The sequence below is a fragment of the Poecilia reticulata genome, chromosome 4 (assembly GCF_904066995.2).
Source record: "Poecilia reticulata chromosome 4, P_reticulata-male-v2, whole genome shotgun sequence".
Lineage (NCBI taxonomy): Eukaryota > Metazoa > Chordata > Actinopteri > Cyprinodontiformes > Poeciliidae > Poecilia > Poecilia reticulata.
Window position 1 is genome coordinate 3,019,300 of NC_088833.1, and position 26,532 is coordinate 3,045,831.

At 41.3% G+C, this 26,532-nt stretch overlaps 1 protein-coding gene across 5 annotated transcripts in view; it reads right to left on the reverse strand.

Annotated features, from left to right (window-relative positions):
- bcar3 (BCAR3 adaptor protein, NSP family member) overlaps nt 1-26,532 on the reverse strand; it is a 107,647-nt gene that overhangs the window by 8,140 nt on the left and 72,975 nt on the right. For 3 of the 5 annotated variants that reach the window (XM_081605984.1, XM_081605983.1, XM_081605985.1), the window contains 6 exons: nt 22,724-22,766; nt 4,852-4,980; nt 3,165-3,290; nt 1,986-2,102; nt 1,080-1,309; nt 297-397 (listed from right to left, as the gene is read on the reverse strand). In XM_081605984.1, the coding sequence (XP_081462110.1) occupies nt 297-397; nt 1,080-1,309; nt 1,986-2,102; nt 3,165-3,290; nt 4,852-4,980; nt 22,724-22,766 (746 nt within the window). Of the gene's footprint in view, nt 1-296; nt 398-1,079; nt 1,310-1,985; nt 2,103-3,164; nt 3,291-4,851; nt 4,981-8,250; nt 8,839-13,709; nt 13,949-22,723; nt 22,767-26,532 lie in introns of those variants that run through there. The other 2 variants (XM_081605986.1, XM_081605987.1) reach the window with 2 other exon arrangements.

A 26,532-nucleotide genomic window follows, 5' to 3' on the forward strand; every position in this document is an offset into this window, starting at 1 on the left:
AAAAAAGATGCCAAAGTTATAAAAAATAGATTTAATGACACGTCATTTATTGGATTTAGCATGAATTTGTTCTAGATAGACGATAAGTGGAAAAAATCCTGCTTTCACACTGAAGGGCTCATTGTGTTGAGCATCTTCTGTTAGTTTAGCATTTTAGCAGAACACATTTTTTTATGTTTAGCTCAATTAACGTTCTAGTTTTTAGTATTTATGGTTAATAAGTTTGTGATTTTCTGACCAAAATACACATTTTTCTGTATGCAAAGTGAAGCAAGCTAACATTTTTCATTTCTCACCCAGAGGCAGGAAGCTTTCTGATTGGTGCGCCTTCAGGGGGCGTCGCTTCTCCTGGACTTGATTGAGACTCGCTGGCTGACTGCCGCAGCGATCCTTCAACCTGACAGGAAGAGGAAAACTTTACATGTAAACATGTAACAGGACTATTGGAGACTCTTTGGGTTTCTTCTGGAGCGTCAGAGTGAGAAATGAGTTGACTGAGTCTATCTGTAAAAAACTAATATAAAACTATTAAATATTTTACATAGCAACTCGAGAAATGTAGAGATACTGCCTGAAATGCAAACAGTAAACATATTAGTAAGCTTAGCTACATATTCTTAGACTTCAATTAGACTAAACTTTTGTTTTTCCTAAATCTTAACATTTAGTTTTGCATTTTCCTCGATTTGTCTCACGCAGAGCATGAAAAAGACACATCGAATGTTGTGCTACTTTTGGCCCTTCTGGCATTCCATATGTAAGGAGCAGGAAAACCAGAGCTGAGTTCAGAGGAAGAGTTTATCAGCAGAATATGAATTGAGCGAACATTTGTGAGATTTAAATTACTGTCATCTTACACAGATATGAGCTGAAATCAGCCTCACTGCACACATTCAGGTTTTGAGCTAAACTGGAGAAAAAGTGAGTAGAAAAAGTGAATTATCTCTGCTATTTAAACACAGCCGACGGTTTAAAACGAAGCAACTAGCGAAAATAAAACACACCTAATTAAATCCACGGAGGAATGTGGAGGTTTGGTGACAGATCTGTGTGTTTGTGTGAGTTTGTGGGGCGCTGACCTGAGCTGGGCGCCGCGGACGAAGCCGTTGTCCTGGCCGTGATGGCCGTCGTGGACGCCGTGCGCGCCGTCGTGGCCGTTGGTGATGTTGAGGCTCAGGCGGTTCTGGCTCCGCCTCTCCTGCACCATCAGCCCCGCCTCTTTGTGGTTGCTCGACAGTCCGTACTTTTCCTCCAAGTAGCGCAGCGGGAACGCTCTGTTGATCGGCTGGAAGATGATGGCACCAACAACCTGGAGGGGGGAGGAAGATTTACGGTTTTATTTATGATCAAAACCAGCCGTGGGGATCAGTTACAATTTTGAGTTGAGTTAATTACATGCCCTGCTATCAATTAATCACATTTTATTTGACAAAATAAGCAACATCTTCAATTCAAAAAACATTTATGCTGCAAAATTATTGAATAAACAGATTTGTGAGCTCAACAAGAAAGATATGTATTGTTTTTAGTCTGTAATATAGATTATTCAACTGTTCAATCCTTAAAAATGTGGATGCTAACATTAGCATTGCGGCTACATGTTTAGCTCTGAGATGCTATTTCAGGCTTGAGTAGCTCTGCTGCTAGGCTAACGCCCTCTGGACACAGCAGCAGCCTTTTGCTTCAGAAACTTCCCCATCAGGTTGAGTTGGAAGCAAAAATTAACCCCAGTGAGCCAAGAAGAGATTTTGTCGTTAGCGGATGTCACTTGTGCATCAGATTTTAACGCCGTATCAGAAACGCATGAATACAAAGGTTCCAGTTTCAGACTTTTGCATGTAAAAAAAACCCCCCCCGCAATTAATTTAGTTGAAATCTGTGTAATTATTAAAAACATCCACATTTACTACATTAATATCAGTTGGTCAAAACTGAGCATATGAATTATGAAGAAACATTAGAAGAACTTTAACCTGTTAAACTACCTGCGAGACGGGTTTTCTGTTGCCAACGTAGAATCTGATGAGCGCAGGAACGCTGTCGAACCCTTCCTTATCCAACAGGTACTCCACTCTGGAGTACGCGTCATTCAGGATCACCACCTGAACCAGACCGAAACAAACAAAGCTTCACTTTTTTCTGACGCATTAAAAGGCGTGAAAAACAAAAACTCTGCATAATTCATATGCAGAGTATAAATGGTCAAATAAATAAAAATATGAGTTGAACCTGGAGAGAAACGGTGTGAGTTTGTTTTTATTAGGAATGCAGAGGAATGCTCAGATGAATTCACCAGATTCACAGGGGTGTCCAAGCTGTGGCTCGGGGGCCATTTGTGGCCCTTGGAACAATTTTGTGTGGCCCCCAACTTCAATTCAAGAACAAATTTGGCCCTCCAGTCTTAGCATGAGGATTTAAATGAGTTCTGTAATATAATTGTTATATATCTGGAACACAAAGTATTTGTCTTTTGCTATCAGTTTTTTTATTTTGATTTTAATATCAAAACATCCAGTGGCTCTTTACTCAAAAAAACAGAACATCAATTATTTTGTTAAATTTGGTTAATAGACGAAGTATTTCTGAAGAAAGTTTGGATTTTGTGGCTGGGAATAAATAAAAAGATTTTCTAGATCAAATAAGCTGAAAAAAATTACCAGAAAAGCTAAGAAACAGTTTATCATTTATTTAGACAAAAACAGCCACTTTGCTTAAATTAAATATTTTGTATTTAATTTATTGTTGAGCTACAGAAAATAGGATTAGAGCTACTGAACAAATGTAATAATTCTGACATCAAACTCCAAATTCTGACTTTTGGTCTCAAACTCTGATTTGATTGAAGGAAACAAAAAGTCTGAATTTTGAAAAAAAAGTTAAAAAAAAAAAATTTAATTTAAAAAAAGTCACAAAAAAAAGTTGCCTAATCATTAATTTCCCAACCTGATCCGATAAAAAGAAGAAAATAATTTTCGTTTTTAGTTGGAAAGACAGTTTGTCCCACTGAGGGAATCTGGCTGCAAAACGTTTGGACACCAGCGACTTAAAGCAGTTTGTGTTTTTGTAGGTTTATTTAAAGTCAAACAGGAAATAAAATCCAAATGATGTCTTCATGCTGTGGAAGCTGGCGGTCATGGAAAGCAGGCCGGCCCGAGCCTCCGTACCTTCTTGCTGATCTTGAAGTGCTGCGCCGCGTTTCTCCACTGGCAGGTCAGAACGAAACTCCCTGGGCTGGAGAGCGAATCCCGCAGCAGGAAGTCTCCGTCACGCTGCACCAGGCTCTCTGCGACCTGCAGAGCGGTTACGCAAACACTCGGTCACACAGCGGCTGTTTGCAGGCCAAACATTTCATTAAGTCTGATGATGGCAGCCTGGGTGGCTGGGACCCGTTTCCTGAGCGCAGCGCCGGCTGCTCTGCAGGGTTAGCATGCTGTAAAATGTTAGCTTTCCTTTTAACCGACGTGTCAACAAGTTCAACTCTGTTTTTAGACTTTAATTTGTCTGGATGGAAAGACACATTTAGCTCTGGCTGTTTCCTTCAGATTAACTTTGTAATTTCTGACTATTATCTTTCAGTTTCACTTTAAATCAAAATGTTTTTGCAAAGTTTTTCTGCTACATAAACCGTAAACGACACTTAATCCACACAAGCAGGAGACGCAAGTCAGACTTTTTGCCCGTTTGCGACAGAATGTTTAATTGCAAAATTCTTAAATTAAATTTTTCTCTTATATCTGGATTTCACTCATTTTATTTTATACTATTGATTCCCAAGGAAGTAAATTTTACAATGTCAAACCGTAGACCTGAGCATGATGGCATTAAATTAAATAACTATAACATGTTTCTACTATGACAAAGAGAGAGGTCGTTATTTGTTTTAACATTTTATACATGTAGAAGTTTTATATCCATCCAGCCACACGCACAGCAAAAACACAACATTTTACCAAGTATTGTTTAGTTTCTCGTGCAAATATCTTAATTCAGTTGAAATAAGACGAAACTAATTAAAGGAAACTTTACAGAAAGTTACCCAGGCTGGTTTTCAGTCAATAATTCCTTAATATTGATTATAAAAAGTAAAGTTTTACTGGCGGATTATTTAACCTATTTCACAGGTGACAGGCCGGGAGCCGTTACCTAGCAACCCCGGCCAAGTCCAGCCCGTTACCTAGCAACCCCGGCCAAGTCCAGCCCGTTACCTAGCAACCCCGGCCGAGTTCGGCCCGTTACCTAGCAACCCAGTTCTAGTTCCACCAGCAGGTTATGTCACTTCTAACGAGACGTTCTCCCCATGTTTTCAGTGAAATAATCTCCCACAAACATCATTGTTGAGGAATGAATTAGTTAGAATAAGCTCATATTTATTGTCTTCTCTTATTTCAACTTTACTAAATATCTGAACCAGAAACTGAACCAAACTGACTCGGTGGGGTTTAGTGTTTTGCAGTGTAAGCTTGTTTTGTCCTGTTTTTCTCGTGTTTCTCTGCTTCAGTCGCAGCTTTTCACTCTTTTTCTTTCCCACAGAAACGCACAAACCTTCATGCTGAACTCAGGGCTTTAATTAGGCCGCTGTTTGTTTAGAGTGTAATGGTAGTTTAGCCAAAGGAAGCAGCTTATTAAAAGCGATTACATCTCAGCCCTGGAGAACACAGCACAACAAACCAGGGCATAAAGAAGGCTTTCTGTACGGCAGCCTGGAGGAGCCGCGCTGCTGCTGCTGCTCGGGTCCAAACACACCCAGCAATCTGCCTGCCGTCGCAGCGCTGCAGGCTAATAACACCCGGCCCGGTCCGACTGGTTTCCAACTGGACTTTTAAAGGGAGTGGCTCTGTTTTTGTGCTGTACCTGTCTGGGAATGGCGCCGTGGTACCAGGCGTGACTCCTGGGCTCCTCGCTGCTCATCTTCAGCTCCTCCTCCAGCTCCCTGCGCAGCTTCTCCAACGAACAGTCCAGGATGAACTGGTCCCTGGAGAACTGGGACAAGACAGGAGGAACCGGTCAGGTCCTGCGAGCCCACCAGAGGTCCACTCACTGCTTTATACTCAGACATGCTGGTTCTACAGTTTCACCACTTTGATTTGGTCATTTCAAAGCAAAAACTGCTTTTTAACTGAATAAAGTTCATCACTTTGGCTGAGGTTTGAACAAAATTTGTAGTTTTGTACATGGAAATTCATTAAAGAAATAGATTTTTAATTTATTTAAAGTTTGGTTGTTTGTTTATTTGGATCCTAATTATCCATTTATTTATGATTAGAAACATAGAAAAAAGAGAAAACATTACAAAAACAGTTACACAGTTTAATAAAACATCAGTAATTCTGCAAAAACACAAAACCTTACTAAGTATTTTGATCTCATTTCCAGAGCAAATATCTTAGTGCTCTAGAAATAAGACAAAACTCACTTAGAAGTAACTTTTCAGTGAGATGCAGGGGCTTGATTTACATAAATGATTCCTTAACATTGATGAAAAAACACTTTTTGCATGAAAAATGTCTGAACAGAAGCTCAGAGCAGATCAACGTGTGGATGAGAGAAAACAGGAACAAAACCGAAGGTTTCATCTTTGGACCTCAAGAGGAACAAAGTAGAGCTATAGATCTAGATCAGTGGTTCTTAACCTGGGTTCGGTCGAACCCCAGGGGTTCGGTGAGTCGGTCTCAGGGGTTCGGTGGAGCCTCTGCCACGGAGGTAAAGACACACTTGTGTAAAGTTGTGATGACGCCCCGCTTTGCCATCACTTGCTGCAGAGGATCACGTTACATTGCTTAGCCAATCAGAGGATCACGTTACATTGCTTAGCCAATCAGAGGATCACGTTACATTGCTTAGCCAATCAGAGGATCACGTTACATTGCTTAGCCAATCAGAGGATCACGTTACATTGCTTAGCCAATCAGAGGATCACGTTACATTGCTTAGCCAATCAGAGGATCACGTTACATTGCTGAGCCAATCAGAGGATCACGTTACATTGCTTAGCCAATCAGAGGATCACGTTACATTGCTGAGCCAATCAGAGGATCACGTTACATTGCTTAGCCAATCAGAGGATCACGTTACATTGCTGAGCCAATCAGAGGATCACGTTACATTGCTTAGCCAATCAGAGGATCACGTTACATTGCTTAGCCAATCAGAGGATCACCTTACATTGCTTAGCCAATCAGAGGATCACGTTACATTGCTTAGCCAATCAGAGGATCACGTTACATTGCTTAGCCAATCAGAGGATCACGTTACATTGCTTAGCCAATCAGAGGATCACGTTACATTGCTGAGCCAATCAGAGGATCACTTTACATTGCTTAGCCAATCAGAGGATCACGTTACATTGCTTAGCCAATCAGAGGATCACGTTACATTGCTTAGCCAATCAGAGGATCACGTTACATTGCTTAGCCAATCAGAGGATCACGTTACATTGCTGAGCCAATCAGAGGATCACGTTACATTGCTTAGCCAATCAGAGGATCACGTTACATTGCTTAGCCAATCAGAGCTGCAGAGGAGCCCTGATTGAAGGAGCTCCTCTCAGCATGGATTTGAACTTGTGTCTTTATTTACTTCAGCAAAACTCACAGTTTTTACCAAATTCTGCAGCTTTCGGTGAACTTCTAAATCTGCTCCTTAGTCGCATCTTTTCGGGGTTGCTGCTGCCTCTAGTGGCGTGGGAGTGGTAAAACAGCTAATATAATTACATTACTAAATCAGAATACCGCAAAGTATTTTGTGTGTTTGAGGGGTGGGGGTGGGGGTTGGAATAAGAGGGGTTCGGTGAATGCGCATATGCAACTGGAGGGTTCGGTACCTCAAAAAAGGTTAAGAACCACTGATCTAGAGTCAGAATAGCTTCAGTTAGAAACTAGAGGACCAGCTGACCTCTGACCTGAACCTTCACATAAAGACGGTTACAAAGTCGGCCTTCTGTCAGCTGGGGAACATTTCCAGGACAAATGATGAAACTCATCCAGTCGCTTTGATTATTGCAGCAGTGTCAGAGAATAAACTTTAAAATGAAATAAAACTGTTTATAAATCACTGAACGGCTTAGCAGCCAGCCCAAGGTTTTAATCTGGCCTGGCGACACCCCTGACCTGAGGGAGACGAGTGATGCTGCTGCAGCAGCAGAGCTTTATTAAGAAAAAAGTAACTTAAAGTGTGGCGCAGGAAGGAAGAAAGAACCTTCACCTCGGGACGGATCCACCCAGAGGGGAGCGTCGGACGTTTCGGCCGGGATGAAGTTTGTTTTGATGTTTTGGATAAACCGGCTGGACGCTAAAGGTTTGTTAGCGCCGGGGAGTTTTCACGCCTGCTCAGACCAACAACCGACGAAACCACAAGTGGAGCGTTTTTAGGAAAAGAGAAAAACTATAAGACAAAAACAACTACTGAACACGTCGTCTGACGGACGGAGTACCGCGTGGCTCGCCCTGGATGTCGGCCGGCGGAGGAGCTCTGATCGACAGCCAAGATAAACCCCAACCACACCGTGTGTCTGTCAGCTGCCCGCTTCGTTTCTTTTCTCTTTTCCTTTTGTTTACAGCAACACCCACCTGTTGTTGCGGCCCTTCTCTCCCATAACGAGTCAAAAGAAGAAGAACGAGTACGGGTGAGAGTAGCGGTACGCAACAATCCCCAGAACCAGAATAAAATCTAGAAAACTGCAAACCAGCCGAAACACTGACCCACTTCAAACCCAGAGCTAAAACTGAGCTGGTCAGTCGCTTCTGATCAGCAACTCCAGCATTTGTTAATAATTACGTTTTTATAACAGCGGTTTATTTTAGCGTTTTGTTTGCGGCTCCCAGTAAACCCGATTACAGTTTTATGATTTTACGATGTGAAGCACTTTGGTGCTTCAATGTGCAACACATTGTGGCCCCCGACTGCAAACCAACAAAGATTCAAATTTGTTTCTAAAACTTTTTATGTTTTATATTTTAAAAATATTACAGACACAAACTATTTATATCCAAGATTTTATAATAAGCAGAACCAGAATTATCCAGACTTTTACTGAAAACTTTGCTACTTTTGAGGAGATGATTTTGGGCCACATGATGAAAAGTTTGGACACCCCTGGGTGCATCCACTCTGTGACACTCAGACTCTCCCATCTGTTTCCTTGGCGCATATCAAATAAAAACACATTCCAGTGTTTCTACTTTCAGGTAAAAGTAGAAACAGGAGGATATTATTTCTAACCATCGTCAGATAAAAACAGACAGACAGACTTACAGAACAGCTGCCGGGTCTCTGCATCGTTCCCTCCTCCTCTCTTCATCACACACACACACACGTCGACACACACTCTGCTGGCTCTCTGATAAAACTCCATCTCTCTCTGGTTTTGTAGCTCCGCCGCTCTGCCTCACCTTGCGCGACGTCATATGACGTCCCCCCTGCCCGCCCACATGGTCCCGCCTCCACACACACCTCAACCTGACGCACAAACAAAAGCGAGTGAGAGTGACGCACAACGCCCCCACTCGGTGGAGTTTCTCTTTCTCTGCCAGGAGGTTTCTGGAGAATCTAAAAAATGTGAAATTCGTCCAGGATGAAAGATGGCAGCAGTTTCCTGATCCTCCACCAGGAAGAGGTTCGGATTGTTTTGGTATTAATCTGGATGATTTAATGATCGTTCTCCTCGATGTGAAGTTTTTACAACGGCCACAACAATAATAAAAAAACAGCTTTCTGTCTGCAGCTGTGCTGCCAGTTCAATGAAGAGAGTTATTCTGTATTTATGAAGCCATGAACAGAAGATCACTGATGGTTCAGGACAAACGGATTCAGGAAGGAGAAATTTAAGGAAAAATAAAAGTAAACATTAGTAGCACAGAAAGTGTTTGACAGGCCGAGTGGCTTCACATAAAGAACCAACTCTGGGATTTATTTACCCTCCAAGAACCAGCCCTGCTGCAAAAACAACAAATATTACCAAGTATTTTTGGTCTAGTTTCTGGAGCAAATATCTAACTACACTTGAAATAAGACAAAGATAACTTGTACGTAACTTTTCATGAAAGATATCGGAGCTTGTTTTAACAAAATAATTCCTTAATATTGATGAAAAAGTTCCAGTTCAACTGGCAGATTATTCCACTAATAAGGGAAGAACGTCTCGTTATAAGTGAAATAATCTACCAGTGGAACTAGAACTGGGTTGCTAGGTAACGGGCTGAGCTTGGCTGGGGGTTGCTAGGTAACAGGCTGAGCTTGGCTGGGGTTGCTAGGCAACGGCGCAAGTGGAACTAGAACTGGGTTGCTAGGTAACGGGCTGAGCTTGGCTGCGGGTTGCTAGGTAACTTGCCGAGCTTGGCTGCGGGTTGCTAGGTTTACGGGCTGAGCTTGGCTGGGGTTGCTAGGCAACGGCGCAAGTGGAACTAGAACTGGGTTGCTAGGTAACGGGCTGAGCTTGGCAGGGGTTGCTAGGTTTACAGGCTGAGCTTGGCTGGGGTTGCTAGGCAATGGCGCAAGTGGAACTAGAACTGGGTTGCTAGGTAATGGGCTGAGCTTGGCTGGGGGTTGCTAGGTAACGGCACCAGTGGAACTAGAACTTTTTCATCAATATTAAGGAATTATTTACTCTGTATTTTGCTGAAAAGTTACTCGTAAACTAATTTTTCGTTCTTATTTCAAGTGGACTAAGAAACTCGACCGAAATTATTTTCATTTTGGTCCTTAAGATATAAAAAAAGATCCACATAACTTTACATGTTGGTCCATCTGAGGGTGTAATTTTTAAGTACTAAATAATTTATGTCTTGAGCGGCATTTTTATTAAATATTCTTTTATTTTTACTTGAGTAAAAATAAGCTGAAGTTGTGCTTCTCTTCCTGCAGCCCAACTTTTGGCTCCTCGATCTGCATCTGCCATTCGAAGCTTCTCATCTCTGCTTCTTTCACTGTAAGTTTCTGAGTTTCATCACCAGGAACTGAGCATTAATGATTCGTCTTCCTGTCAATTGTTGAAAAGTTGCCAAATGATTTTTCCCAGAGGTGATGCAAAAACAGAAATAAAGAAAAACCTATTTTTGATTACTCAGCGAATCCTTCTTGTTGTGAACGTGAAACAACTTTGTTTTTTCTAACTTCTGAGAAACTTGAAGGAGTGAGTTTGTGTTGAAGCAGCGAAACATCTAACGCATGAGGGCGCCGGCCCTTTAAGGACAGTAATTGGACAATCCTGATCAAAGCTGATGAGACTGTGGACGGACCATCAGGGACTTCCTGTTTACCTACAGCTTCCTGTCATTAAACCAGGAAGTATTTTGCTCCTCAGCTGCAGAGGAATCATCTCTGAATACCAAAACGTGTAGAAACTGGTCACATTTACTGGAGTACAGTTGTGTTTTTAGGAGTAGTTCTACTTTTTACTTTTACTTGAGCAGTTTTATTATGAAGTATCTCGACTCTTACGTGAGTGAAGTTTTTGGGTGCTCTACCTCTCTCACCTCCCATGCATTATAAACGCATGTCGTAGTTTATTTCCACAGGAAATGCGTCTTTATTTATTCTTTTCTTAAATAATCTTCACATCAAAATAATGTTTCTTTTAAAAAATGTGATTTAAATTAAAACAACTCCAACTAACAGTTGCAGTTTTCAAACCGCTTGAGCTTTTCCACATCGTTGTCCTTTACTCTGACGGCCTCAGAGGTTTGGTAGGGGAGGGGTTCTCAAAGTGGGGGGTGGGAACCCCAAGGGGTCATGAGATGTCAAGTTCAGGGACGAAAGATGATTTTCAGAAATAATCATGCGATCCCTGAGTTTGTGGTTGCAAACACACAAAATGTGGAGAAATGAAGTTACTAAACTTTCTGCCAGGTGAAAGTTTTTGTGCCTCAGTGGTTGAGAAATCTTCATGGTTATTTTCAGTTTGTCACAGATTCAGTTTTATAGCAACGTTTCTCTGAACTTGGATGGTAAGGTGTAAAGTTTTAGACAGAGAAACGACAAAAAACATTCAAGTAAATGAAGTGAAACCACCATCTCATGTTCTCTGAAGGAAAAAGCTTCAATTTGTGAAGCACAGAAAACTGACGACCTCCCAAGGAGCCAGACGGAGGAGCATAAAGCAGAGCGGAACAAGTCCTCTGGCTTTTTGGACCGCGAGGAGAAAAGGAAGCACAGATGAAGGACGGGGTGGAAAAGCTGAGGAGCTAAACGATTAGCAACCCAAAGGCTGTGATGCTCTGGTGCCGTTTTTCTGAGTTTCACCACTAATTCTGATTTTATTCAAATATTTTCTACTTTTATCATCAGATTCACAAAAACGTCATGAAAAATGTGCTTATTTCAGCCTTTAAATACATTTTGTTGAGTCTCTAGGAGTGCAGGAAAGCTGAGCAGATAATCTTTACATCATGTTTGGGTCATTTTTTCCTCTTTTACATTTATTAACTAGTATTTGCTGCAGAACTGCTAAACAGGGTCATGTACATCTGACATTTTTATTACTTTCAGCACCTAAATCAGTTTTATTTAATGTATTGAACTTGTAAAAAAAAAAATAGCAAAGGTTTTGAAAGGAAGTGATACAAATCCTGTTTTTATAACTGAGAATAAATTTTCTAAAAAAAAACTAAAATAGTTCAAGATGCTTTTTAAAATACATCAAACATGTAAAAACATTATGATGTTTTGGATCTACGGTAAATAACTTTCCTTTGCTACATAAAAAAAAATAAATTCTCGTGCTTTTCATTTGACCATTTTGGACTGTGTTTCAAAAATATTTGGTCTTAAAGCTGCGGTATGTAACTTTTATAGAAAATATATTTTTCTTACAAATTTGTTGAAACTCTCATTCGCACAGCTTCTAATGGAAATAGTTATGTGTGTAGCTAGCATAGCGACTACAGTTACGTTTTTCATGCAACTGTCAAACGTTTCTCCTCCATTAGCGCATTTAGCAGCGAGTACACCAGGGTTGATTGACAGCGGTAAGACCCGCCTCCTGGCTCCGATTGGTTGTTTTTGGTGCATTTCTTCAGACCAGGTAGCTCGGGGAGGAAGTGGAGAAAGATCTTTTCTTCACTGATCATCTGTCTCATTTTGCCACAACATGACAGTTTCAATAAATATGCAAAAAAACAAAAAAACATTTTCTATAAAATAAAAGTTGCAAACGGCAATGTGAAAAAGAAACATTTAAAAACACGGTCTAGCTGCACCGTAACAGAACCTCATCTCTGAGTTTCCTCTAACTTGACCTCATGTTGCAGAATAAAATCCGTTTTCCTTCCTTTCCGTTTTAACCACAGGTGCAGCTGATAGAACCGAACCGAACCGAACAGAAGCTGTCACGCTGCGCCTCGACTCTGGACCGTCTCATCCGCACGCCGACCGGCCGGCAGCTCCGCTCACCCCGGCCGGCAGCGCCGCTCATTCCGGCCGGCAGCGCCGCTCATTCCGGCCGGCAGCTCCGCTCATCCCGGCCGGCAGCTCCGCTCATCCCGGCCGGCAGCTCCGCTCATCCCGGCCGGAAGCTCCGCTCATCCCGGCCGGCAGCTCCGCTCATCCCGGCCGGCAGCTCCGCTCATTCCGGCTCACTGCCTCGGCTGTCCGCCAGCGGCCGTTACAGATGAAGTCAACAAATCTCTCACACTCGGAGCCAAGCAGCCACACAGGCGGCGTTTATGGGGGACGTCCGGCCCCAGCGCCGTGTTCAGAGCCGGAGCATTCAGCCTGATCAGATTTTCCTCCAGCTGGACGCGTCTCTGTTGTCCGCAGGGCAGAGAGAGGAGACACGGTCTGACCTGGGACTTCTGCCTTAACCTTCATTAAGTTACAGCAAGACAGACAGACGGACTATTTGTTTGTAAACACGGCGGATGGACGCGCTACTTGACCGCAGAGAGAACCGGGCCGCATTTGAACCGGTTACCATGGTTACCCGCATTAATCTTGACATCTTAACTTTAGCTAGCGTGTTGTTAGCATACCATGACATCTTAACTTTAGCTAGCGTGTTGTTAGCATACCACCACCAGTTACCGCGGCGTGACGAAATAAGTTATTCCACCAAACCGACATTGAGGGGCGACTTAACGACCCAGAAACCAGACAAAAACACAAGATTTTATGTTTTTCAGTGGACCGTAGTGTGGGCCAAAATCATCAAGACAACAGTGAAACAACAACAATAATAATACTAGAGAGATTAAGATAGAATAATTTTTTTTGTATAAAAGGGATTTTATTCATTGTAGATCCAAAACTTCCAAATAATTTTACACATTTTCTGTGTTAAAGGAAATTTCATCTGGTTTTCAAATCATTTTGGGCTTGAAGAACAAATGTATTCAGTCATGGCCGACATGTTTAGCTAATATGCCAAGTCAAAGTTGATTTAGGCTGATTTAGGCACAAACGGCTGATTTTTCAGTAAAAGTCTCCATTATTATAAAAGTTTGGTATAAAAAGACAAATACTTTTTGCTGTACTCAACATTTTCTACTGTAAGAAAATAAAACTGATTATAATAGTACCCTGATTACCAATAAAAATTTGGATCTGCACCAAATTTTCTTAATTCTTGATTTGCATTTGGGGGCCACACAAAATCACCCCAGCGGCCACGAATGGGCCCGCGAGCCGCACTTTGGACCCCTTCTTTGAGTGGACCGATTATAAAAGAGCTCCAAAAGCAGATTTCATGCTTGTGGTGAAGGAGGTAAAGCCTGTCTCACCTTCCCGGTGATGACCGAGTTCCTGTGGTAGAAGCAACACAGAGCCGCTGTCAGAGCCTTCAGGCTGCATCGCTCCGTCATCACAACCGTTTCCAGGACGCAACCAAACAGACGACAACGTTTCCAGCTTCAGTCCAGCTGAAAGCTAAAAGCTCAGCTCAGACGAGTTCAGAGGAAAATCCATGGCAGAGAAGCTGCTCTCTGCTCCACAGTCCCCTGCAGAGTGAACTCTGCTCTGCTCCCCTCAGCGTTTACATCACTTTCCCCCCAGTTAGCCCCGCCTCGGGCAGGAGAGACGCGACCGCGTGGTGAGGTTTCATCCAGCCGAGTGTGGATCGCCTGGGAGTGGCCCGGAGGCGAATCTCCCTCATCTGCTCTGGAAAAGACATGGCAGGACAAAAAAAAGCTGCACTGCTCAAAACTTGATTTTTTTTAGTTTCTGTTTATGAAACTAAACATCTGAAATGATCACAGATCACAGCTTTGTTATATCAGCTGTTAGTAAAATTCACAAGCAAAGGGAAGCACTGACTGCAGTTTCTTTGGCCGATTCCAGTTTTATTTTGCCAAAAATGTTGTAGTAAGAAAGTTGCTGAGTTGGCAACATTTGTGAACTGGCCTGGAGGCCCAGTCTGTCAGTAAACTCTCTCCAGTGGAAGAGAAGAAGAAGATGGGATGATTTTTAGACCTTTTCTAAGATCAATAAGATCGGTGGATAAGATCGGCTTCACGTGTAAATATCAGCCGATCAGTCAAGGAGATCGGTGCATCTTCAAAGTATGAGTGCAAACAGAAAAAAAGCTACTTAAGTTTGTGGTTTTTAATTATTTATCACAGAAAGAAGTTTATTCACATGTGATTTACATTTATTTCTTATTTAAAGCTGCAGTATTTCACTTTTACTGATTTGTTGAAACTGTTCGGTATGATCTCCTCTGCGTCTCCCAGTGCTAACTAGAAACAACCAATCAGAGCCAGAGGGCGGGGCTTAGTGCTGTCAATCACAATCTCATGTGGCGCTGCTCAAACCACTTAGAACCTGCTTTCTGCTAAGCTGCAGCTAGCATAGCATGTTGTGAATGCTAAGGCTGGTTAGCATGGCCACCAACGACAGCGACTACATGAGGATGATTGACAGCGCTAAGACCCGCCTCCTGGCTCAGATTGGTTGTTTTTGGTCAGGACCGTTGCATTTCTTTAGACGGCAGTCGATCTTTTCACAGGTTATCTGTCACTAAACATGGACACTTATAACAAATATGTAAAAAATATTGTTTTATAAAAGTTAAATACTGCAGCTTTAAAGGAAACACTGCAAAAAATGTTTTCTTTGTCTTGTTTTTTCACTTTAGCAGAAAGTAGAAAAAGCTCTACGGAATCCATCTCCTCCATTTCCCTGTTCATGCAAAGTGCAGACAATTCAAAAAGAGTTGAGATCAGAAGAAACGAGACCAGAAAAAACCCTGAACTTTTCAGCCGCTGGGCTATTAGACACAAATAACTGAGACCGTTTTTCTCTTTTCAGAAATGTATTTTAAGATCTTTTAGTTTAGATCTTTCTGAACTCTTTTAGAAAATGACTCAGCTCTTGTGTTTTGAAAATAGGCTGCAGAGTTTTCAAAGAGAGATCAAACGTCCCGCTCTCCCTTTCTGCCCTGATGAATAGCTGTGACTAAATCACTGCTGCGCAATTACAGCCCCAACTTTCCCACCAAACTCGCTGCGAATGGACGGCGAACGCAGCAGAGATGGAAACTCAACACGCAGCGAAACAGGACGACGTTTCTACCGACAAGCAGAGGGAGACACCCGAGCTGGGGGAAAATTCCCACTCTAATTACAGTGAACTCTCCGACGATACAGGAAGGAAATGCATGTCCAACATTCTCCAGGACGCAACACACACACACACACACACACCCCACTGTTGACCACATCAGCCCCAAATCACCAGCTAGGCTGAATGTACACCTTAAAATACACATATCCAATGGTCCAGGAATGCATCGGAGGGACGGGAATCGACTCAAAACTTTCTATTTCTATATGCTGGTTGTTTCTGATGAAGGGACTGAGGAAAGGCGAAGCCGTTTCTGCCTCTCTAGCTGGAGAAATTGGGAAGTTTCTTCCATTTTGCATCATATTAATGGAAAAAGAGAGCAATGTATGGAAGCGCTGCATAAGATTGGAAAAGAAAACTTGACTTTGGTCATATTCTCAGTTCAGTGAATTTTTCGGTAAGATAAAAAAACCTCTCCCCTATGGTGGCTAGCATTGCTTTTAGCTGTCAAATTGTCGACAAAACGCGCTAAATCTTAAATATACGCCTGATATTTAAAAGATAACGGGGCGCAGTGCTTTGCTACTAATTTTCAACACTACGACAACCAGATAAGGTCGGGAAAAAGTTGTAGTTAAAGAAATACCAAAGGCAGGGAAGTAGGTCTGCTATGCTAGCTTGACTATGACCAACCTTGACATGTAGATGTGCAGCAGATAATAATCACAAAACAAACATCAAGCCTGAAAATATAAAACTGCAATGTTCGGTTCTTTGTGTAGAAAATATTTTAATGTTTCTTTGGTGTTGAATCCACTAGTGGGGAATGTTGTCAGTCAGTTGCTATGGCAACAAGTCTGTGTGGACCGTAGCCGACACAGGGAGCGAGAAAAACAAAGAATATCGGTGGTTTTGCATTGTTCTTAGTGTTATTTTTCCCTTTGCTTTGGTGAACTGAGCTAAATGAATAATATCCAGGTTTCACTTCACTGATGATGTCGTTTTAACGCGGCAGCGCGGCTGTGGATGGCGCGGAAAGAATCGTCTCTTCACCCTCTGGCCCTGTGCGCATGCACAACATTAAAAACAATAACATGCAACATGTCCAAGGGAACTACAAAGTTGACTTCAATTGAATAAATTAAGTTGATTTGACTATTTTTGGACGTAGTTATGATCAACTTTTGATTTAAATAAGTTGAGGGCCTTGACTGCTGTGAGGAATCAAAGCATTACATGATAACCCAGTATCAGCGGCGGCGGCGTTCATCAGGCTCCTGTGATGGTTGTGATGAGTCACTGACTCGTAGCGTCTCTGTAACCCGACCTCACACCGTCAGCAGAAATGCCACTGCAGTTACTGGAACAGTTACATCGGAAAACAATCCGGAAATAGTTCTGATTTTCCAAAACGACGACACACAAACAGGTACGCTGCAGATAAAACTCCCTGCTGCTTATGTTTATTCCTAAAGTATACGAGGGATGAAGGAATGAAGTCGTATTTTTATTTCAGAGTGGTTTAACCTGAGCAAAACGACTGAACAAAACCCCAAAATATCATGTTGCAAATCATAAATAAATAAATGTTAATGCAAAAACCGCACTTCATATAGAAAAATTTAGATTTGTATTCTTTGTTTTCGGTCAGTAGTGGGTTCTGCTAACTAAACAGTTAGTTTCAGTAATTATAAACTAAAACGCTACAACAATATGATGCTCATTAGCGAAAGCTCACGCTGAAACACTACTAATTTACAAAACTACAAAGTAAGTTAGCATTTTGGAAAAATTCAATGTAGGGGAAGCTAAGTGCGCTAAATGTTGAGCTCCACTAGCGGATTAGCAGAAGAGTGGCTTTACTTCTTATCTGTATGTTTTATATAGATGTTCTGTGTGAAATAAGTAAATGTAAAGATATTTAAATACACAATTTTTTTTTTTAAATTTAGCCACACTATGTGAACATATTTGGAAATATTGCCAACAACGATTTAACAGCTTCTTAAGTCTAAATTTTGGACAAATTCTGGTTTAAACAAATATTAAAGTGGCCAAACAATCTAAAAACTTTTCAGGATAATATAATATTCAGAATTTAACTTATAACTCATTTATCTGTAGATTTAATTGATCAGTTCAGATCCACCACAAACTGGTTGGTGGAGCTGAATAATGATCATTTTGGTGTCCACTCACAGCTTAAAGTCTTGCTCCATTACGAAATTAAAGCAATAAATCCCAGCAGTGGATGTTTGACGCGGAGACTGACGGCTAAACCAGATGCGACCTGAGCGTCTCAGTTTGGTAGTACCTCCACACGGCCACCAGATGGCGCCATCCCGCAAACCTTTCAGTGAACTTTAGAAACCGGAACCTGACTTTCATACGGAAGAATATCGATGTTTGTTTGAGCTGCAAACTGAGACAAACTGTAATGCAGCTGTTCTGCTGCAGTTTGTGTGTATATTAGTTTCTCTTGTGTGCTGCTGCAGCCTGAGACGACACACACACACACACACACACACACACACACACACACACACACACACACACACACACACACACACACACACCCTTGCACGTGTGCACAGAGAGCATTATTGTTTTCTAAAGCTCTAGCGCTGCAGAGCTGCTTTCAACTCTGACTGGGAATGAAAAGTGGGAGAAAAGCGGAGAATCGTTTAGAAACCAATAAATCAACTCGTCATGAAAGGCTGTTATGCTTCTCCCAGCTGCGTGCGCTCATTACCGGATAAAACAGTAATTTAGCTGAGGATGAACACTGACAATAACCACATAGTGTCGTTTCTTTCCGAGTAGAAGCTACTCATTCCACTGCTTTTTGATGTCTTAATTCGCTTAAATGACATTTTCGCCCTTCAAACTACTGGAAACCCCCAGAAATCTCAAAATTATCAGGAAATATTCAGGCAGGGATTTTAAAAAGTTACTGTACAGACAAACTTCTTTTACATTTGAGTATCGGAATAAACTATTCAGATAAAAAGCAGGTTTTAGCACCTAAAAGTTTCAGAAACGCTTTTAGCTTATAATGCGATAATGATTATTTTAGTAATCAATTATCCTGACAATTAATAAAAAATTGACACATTCTGCAGTTTTCCTTTAACCACTTAAACCTTTTTTTATCCAATGTTAGAAATATATTAAAATAAAACAAATAATTAAATTTGTTTGTTAAATAAGGAAATTTAAATTTTATTTATTGCCTAAAATGGAAAAACTCAGCATTAGTCTATTATATCTGCAGCTAAATCTGGAACCTTTCTGCTTCGGTTGGTGGCATCCCCACAGCATAATGCTGCCAAATCTAAACTTATTCCCAGGTTTATCCTCCTGAATACAGAATCCCACTTTCAGTCATATTTATTATAGCAAAACCTCAAAAGCAGAATTTTAATCAAATAATTTTTTTAATCTTATATGAAACGTAGATATTTTTGTAGTTTTGATTGTTGCTGCTCAGAAAGTTTGTTTTTTCTCCATAAAATGCCCTTTTTGTGAGTCTGTATAATCCAGTTAACAATTAATCGATTATTAAATTAGTTGACGCTTATTTTCAATAATCGATTAATCGCGATTAATCGATTCAGCTCTATATTTAACTCCAAATAAATCTAGCTAAGCAGTCATGTTGGAGCGGGTTATTAATTTATTTCTCAATAAGGTTCAAATCCAACTTTAATCCAGTTAATCTAGGGCTGCTTCTAACAATTATTAAATTATTTTAACAATCGATTAATCGCGATTAATCGTTTCAGTCCTGGAAACCTTAATGCAGATGTTCTCTGAAAACGACTTTCCTTGCATTGAAAACATCCATTCCTAATCGCATGTTGCCTGGTTTACGGCACCAAACGGCCGTCTGCGTCGGCGGCTCACCTGTCCGTTTTCCAACTGCTGTAAATAAAAACGCAAACACACCTGGAGCTGGCAGCCACATCTCAACACCTGTTATGCAGCACAACAGATACAGTGGCTCCAGCACACAAACAGCACCGACTCCCAGCCCCAGTTTGACCAGTGAGAAGGACTGGGTTTGCTTTTCACACTCAGGCGGCAGCATCACGCATTCGAGCCAACAGATGGAGGGAATGACGACGACGGAGAGATGAGGACGGTTCAAGGGTGGTGAGACACCGAAGTGTTAAAAATAAAAAAATCAAGCAGCAGAGGAGAGAAACAGACATCATCTGTGCAGTTAGGAAAGAGTGTTGATAAAATACTGATGCTGGACGAGCTTTAGTCAGGACGCACCGATCCACTTTTTCACTTTGGATGCCGATATCTGAGCTGCTTTACTTTTACTTAAAATGTTCCTTTTTGTAAACACAGGCATACATTTGATAACTGTGCAGCAGTGCAGCTCACTTAAACACACAAGCAGCTTCACAAGCTACAAACACGTGAAAACAACTTCAGTTTGTTCAGTCAGGAGTAGAACAGTCAAAGTAACAGAAACAATAAACTAAAACCGACTAAATCTAGGGGCTGCACAGTGGCGCAGTTGGTAGAGCTGTTGCCTTGCAGCAAGAAGGTTCTGGGTTCGATTCCCGGCCCCGGTCTTTCTGCATGGAGTCTCCATGTTCTCCCTGTGCATGGTGGGTTTTCTCCAGGTACTCCGGTTTCCTCCCACAGTCCAAAAACATGACTGTCAGGTTAATTGGCCTCTCCAAATTGCCCCTAGGTGTGAGTGTGTGTGTGCATGGTTGTGTGTCCTGTGTGTCTCTGTGTTGCCCTGCGACAGACTGGCGACCTGTCCAGGTGACCCCGCCTCTCGCCCAGAACGTTAGCTGGAGAGGAACCAGCACCTCCTGACCCCACTGAGGGACAAGGGTGTAAGAAAATGGATGGATGACTAAATCTAGAGGTTCACTACCTAATATGTAAAAATAAACTACAACAAATGGTTCAGAAAGTACAGTTAGAAATGCTGGATGTAATGTAAAATAAATAATAAAGCTCAGAGGACAGAGCGTAGAACTAGACAGAATAGATCTGCATTGACGGATCAGGCACAGTGTCTCCGGTACCCAATGCAGATGTTATAATATCGGTTCATCTCTAATTATTAGTGATGTTTTTATTACATTAAAATGGAAAATCTAGAAAATTCCAACCTTTAATTTGTTAAATCTCTGATTTTAACTCTGGTTAAACCTCCGTCTCAGTCTGGTTGAAGAAACTCTGGTTTGGTTTGAATGTGAACACCAAGCGGAGCAGAGACCGCTCCACAAGCAGGAAGTGGACTACAGCGCAGGGCATTCTGGGTAAATACAGCCAAACCAAACCCGCTAGCTTAGCGCTAGCAAGACTGAACATGTAACTGGAACCGTATGTGTTGGTCGACTTAAACCAAAATGAGCAAACAATGCAAGTCCAAATTTAAAAAATGTTTTTTTTTTGTTGTTTTAGCAACAGTAAACAACATTAAACCATAAATATTGTAGTAAGATCATGGCTCAAACACGTTTTCCTCCCTCTGTGCCATCAGGCTGCTGTGAAAATGTGTCTGTTACCCTCAAATTAAATGGATTTCCTGGACAACAAAGAAGGAATCAGACCTCAGATGATGCTGTGCCAACAGGAAGATCACTTCAGTGCCATCATCTCTGAAAGCGGAGACTCAGGTGGTGTGTGTGTGTGTGTGTGTGTGTGTGTGTGTGTGTGTGTGTGTGTGTGTGTGTGTGTGTGTGTGCGATTTAAAGCTGCGTTAAGCCGACAGCAGAGAGTCAGGCTGTGTGATTTAGGGGCGAATTATCCTGATCGTGCAGCAGATATCGGATCAACGTCTCTGCAGATGTTGGCCGATCGGTTTAACATGCGGCGCAGCAGGTGACCTGCGACGCTTTTAGGTCATAATTTAATGTTCAAACTGTGGCCTGGGGGCCATTTGTGGTCCGTCAAATGATTTTGCTTGGTCCCTGACCTCAAGCTAAAGAAAAGAAAAACCACGAGACCTTACCAAGTATTTCTGGTCCAGTGCAAAAATCCTCAGTAGAGATTAAATAAGAGAAAAATAACTTAAACGTAACTTTTCAGCAAGAAATAAGAGTTTGTTTTAAAGTAAATGATTCCTTAATATTGATGAAAAACTCCTATTTCATCTGGCAGATTAATTCACTGATAACATGAGGAAAATGTCTTATTATAAATTAAATAATCTGCCAGAGGAAATTGTACGTTTTCATCAATATTAAGGAATTATTTACATAAATTACATAAGTCAGTTTTGTCTTATTTCTAGCTATTTGCACTACAAACTAGGCCAAAAATACTTGGTCAGATTTTGTGTTTTTACAGTGTAGAAAACTGATGACACAAAAAAATTTTAATTTCCTATTTTTATTTTAATAAAGCAACAATTAAGAAGCCCTTAGATCTTTAAGTATAAGTAGATTTTATAAAAAATTAATAAATAAAAAAAAGAATTGACAAAATATTCACAATAAACTAATTTTTGCATTTTTAATTCAATTAATTTTGTGGTCCTCCAGTAATTTAAATTACTGACCTAATGGCCACCGACTCACACTACTGACAAAATCATTATAAAGATAAATAATGAAATTAATTTAATTCATTACAATAACCAACAATTATTAATTCTGCTGAATACCTAATATCACAAACTGAAGTTAGAAAATGAATCTGTGATGCATTTAAATGTTTTGATAAAGACTTCAGCAGTCATTTTGAATAAGTTTCTGTTTAATTTAAACTTTTGTGGTTCTTCCATTATAAATACTATGACTGAAAGCAGAATAAATAACTTTAGATCTGACTTGGCAGTATTATGCTGTGGGTCTCACAAGGCGCCAGTGTTTTACAGCTAAAGTTGGGAGGAATGTGTGTAAAACAGCCAACAGTTTGTTTTTCTGCATCGTTTACTTTGCATGAAAATCAAAATTACAGAATCAAAAACTGAAACCGCAGTTCAACCCACAGAGGGCAGCACTGAGACAGTTTTACACCAAATTTACACTAAAATGTCACAATTTGAACAATAAAACAAAGACAGCAGCAAAATGATCAATTTAAAAAGTTCATCTGCAAAAAAATGAACTAATTTGCTCATGAAGATTAACAAATGACTGTTAATTTGTTAATCTTCTTGGATTAACAAGTGAATAATTGTTACAAACATTTAATTTCTGCAGACATTTCCCTCTTTCTTCACTACCCAGATGAAATGTGTGTGTTGTCCTACCTTAACGTAGTCGACGGCAGCATCCAGGGCGGCGACAGGATCCCTGGGAAACACAGACAGAGAGAGAGTCCGGTTCAGAGAAAACATCCCGACCGGTCGGACCCGCAGGCTCGGTTCAGGTGATGGTGCTGATGTTGCTCCTTCTACTGCGGCTGATGCCCGAAACGTTTTCACAGCTGTTCTACGAGTCCCTGCATGTCCAGTTCATGGCCAGGAAAACCCAAAACTGCAAATGTTTTCTGTAAAGTTTCAGAGAAATGAAACCAAAAACCATCTGGAGTTTAAAGCCGAGTCCGTTCTGGTCCGTCCTCTGAGCGGCAACACGTCCGACCTCCTTTCACTCCTCCCCCACCGTGACACACATCACAGCCGCTGGCGCTTTCACACAGAGGCTACAGCACACACACACACACACACACACACACACACACACACACACACACACACACACACACACACACACACACACACACACATGCTTTAAGCTGAGTTTTTATCTAAAACCTGCATTAGGAACATTTAGCAGCAGTTTAAACCATCCACACTGTAAAAACACAACGTATTTTCTGGTCAAGTTTAGAGCAAATACTTGAAATTACTTCCGTCACGGTTACAAATTTGGCTGGACGATAAAACGTTTTTCCTATAAACAGTAATATTGTTGTTTTGAGTTTATTTTAAAGTAATGGTAATAAGAACTCAAAGATCAATAAACTTTAAATCCTAATGAACATGTAACACTTGAACTGGAAGACATTTTAAATATCTAAAATAAAAGAAACCTAAACAACATAAACAACAAACACAATGCATTATAAAGTCTGTAAACAAAACTGTCCTTCAAAAAAGGGCTCAAAAAGAGTTGAGACCAAAACACCAGACTGGAGACTTTAATCATCCAGATTCTGGTAGAAAGAGAGAAACAATAAATCATGCAAATGGAAATTATTTGGCTCTTTTAATTTATTATCTGATTAAGTGATTCATTGCTCATTGCGACTTGAAATAAGACAAAGCAAACTTACTTCAGCTTTTTTTTTTTCAAAGGTATTGTTGGCACTAGTGGCCTTTATTTGAAGGTAGTTTGACAGGAGGGACGGTTGTGGGGGAGAGCATGTGGCGGGTGTCACCAGGCCGGGAATTGGGCCTGCGACCACCGGCACGGGCACTAAGGCCTCAATGCATGGGTTGTGCTTTGCCCCTGCGCCACCACAGCACCCCCCTTCAGCTTGTTTTAAGTCAATGCTTCTTTAATGTTGATTACAAAAGAAGCAACAGTTTCACTGCCAGATTAGTTTTTTACTTATAACCAGGGCTGGAAAATAAATCAATTATATATATTGTGATAATCAATATCAGTAGATAAACATCTGATAGAATATTCACTGAACTCCAATCCAGAACCGCAAAGCATTTTGGGTCATGTAGGCAAACGAAAACCTTTAGCTGCTCAACCTGTCAGCTAGCGAAGCACAGTTGGAATCAACTAACCCACTCGCTCTTTGGTTACCTAGCAACCCACTCGCTCTTTGGTTACCTAGCAACCCACTCACTCTTTGGTTACCTAGCAACCCACTCACTCTTTGGTTACCTAGCAACCCACTCACTCTTTGGTTACCTAGCAACCCACTCGCTCTTTGGTTACCTAGCAACCCACTCACTCTTTGGTTACCTAGCAACCCACTCACTCTTTGGTTACCTAACAACCCACTCGCTCTTTGGTTACCTAGCAACCCACTCACTCTTTGGTTACCTAGCAACAACCTGTTGAGTGACTTGCGCAGCAGCAGTTTAAGGTTTTGCTATCGGGCTTCATAAATGCGCAGAAATAAGAAACGACACAGTGGAGTGAAAACTGAAGATAAAACAGGAAAAGCCACACCACCAGATGGCAGTATTTCAGATATTTAAAACAAAAACCTGATCAATAATTATCAATATCGACAATCAGTGATATAAACTGATATGAAACTACTACTACTACTTGTGAAGCTACTTGTGAATTTTTTCAAGTTTACTACGATATCTACAGTAGAAACTACACCAAACCTCTTGGTAAGACGTTGTGTTTTTGCAGTGTGATTAATAATAACTCCTTGGAGTGTTTCGCTCATATTTCTTTTTGAAAGTAGAAACATTTTAGCCTGTTACGAATGTATTTGGAGAGTTACTGCAGCTTCCTCTGCTGGAGACCCGAAGGGGCTCAGCGAAAGCCGTAATCAGCTCAAATCCGCCGCTACATTAGGAAGGTTGCTGGTTCAGATCCCCTCGGCCAGGAATGCTGTTCCCACGGGAATATCCGCACAGCTCATTTCTTACCAAACCAGATATGTTTATCCCCCTGCCCCTCTTAGTTTTAATATAGCTCCACATAATGAGCAGGATTTAGCACAGAGGGGCCCATTCACAACACACTGGAGCCGTTTATTCACCGCAGATTGCTCAGCCTCTCAGGCGGCTTTCAAGATCCGCACCAAAAGATGAGGAAGCTGATCCTATTGCAGGTCTAGAGATCAGAGCGTGTCCCGACACGCCCTGCAGCGTAACAGCAGGAAAACGCAGCGCTGTCCCCCCGAGTCCAGGCCGCGCCGGCTGCCTGTGGTTCTGCTGATCGCCTGCCGAAACGCCCTGCGAGATCCCTGGACGTTGGAAACGCTGATTTTCTTACAGCAGTTTTGCAAAAGTATCCACACACTTTAATTTTCTTGTTAGATTTTGTCACATAGACAATGCATTTCATTGTGTTTTTATGTAATAAAGCAACATTTGGTTGTGAAGTGGAAGGAAATTAGTTGGTTCAGGTTGCCCGAGTCGATCCTTCGTACAATTCATCAAAAAGCTACAAAACGTATTTTTTATTTAAACAGAATCTGTATCTAGACAGATGATCAGTGGAAAGATTAATTTACTTCCTGCCTGAGCTACTATATGAATCTGCTAAACCAAACCAATCAGAGCCAGGAGGAGGGTCGTAGCGCTGTCAATCACCATTGTGTATCCGCTGCTAAATGTGCTGCTAAAAAGCTCAGTCAGGCTCTGTTTGAGGTTGTTTCCCAGCTAAAAGGTGAACCTCCCCCCATATTTCAAATCCTCTCTCTCCCAGGGCTGGAGGATGTTTTAGTTCCCTTTAGTTCCCTGCAGCCATCAGCTCATTGTGAGGCTGTACTGTGACACGCCAGGTGTTTTTATCTCTAACAGTGAAGCTGTTGACAGTTACCATGGTTACTTCTGATTGTCATCTGATTGGTTTGTCACCATTTAAATCCCGACACTTTCTGCAGATTTTTCATTCAGCCTTTTTTTCTGCTTTATTAGAAATAGTATGGCAGTCCCTGAAGTTATTGCTATAAACAATAATATTGTTATTTTCAGACCATTTTCAAGTATATAAATAAATGTACTAACATACATTAAACGTTAGAGCTGGGAGACATTTTAAATATACAAAATGAATAAACAAAACAACAGAAACAACAAATAAAATTAATTATCTCACTGATTTATTGCTAATTTAATCTTTTTATGTTTTAATTAATACATCAAAAGATGCAAATAAACAATTAAGATAACACAAATAAAATGTTATATGTAGTGAACAAGGGAGCGGGAGATCGACAGGCGGATTGGGGCAGCGTCTACTGTGAAGCGGGCGCTGTACCGGTCCGTCGTGGTGAAGAGAGACCTGAGCCAAAAAGCGAAGCTCTCGATTTACCGGTCGATCTACGTTCCCACCCTCATCTATGGTCATGAGCTTTGGGTCATGACCGAAAGAACGAGATCACGGGTACAAGCGGCCGAAATGGGTTTCC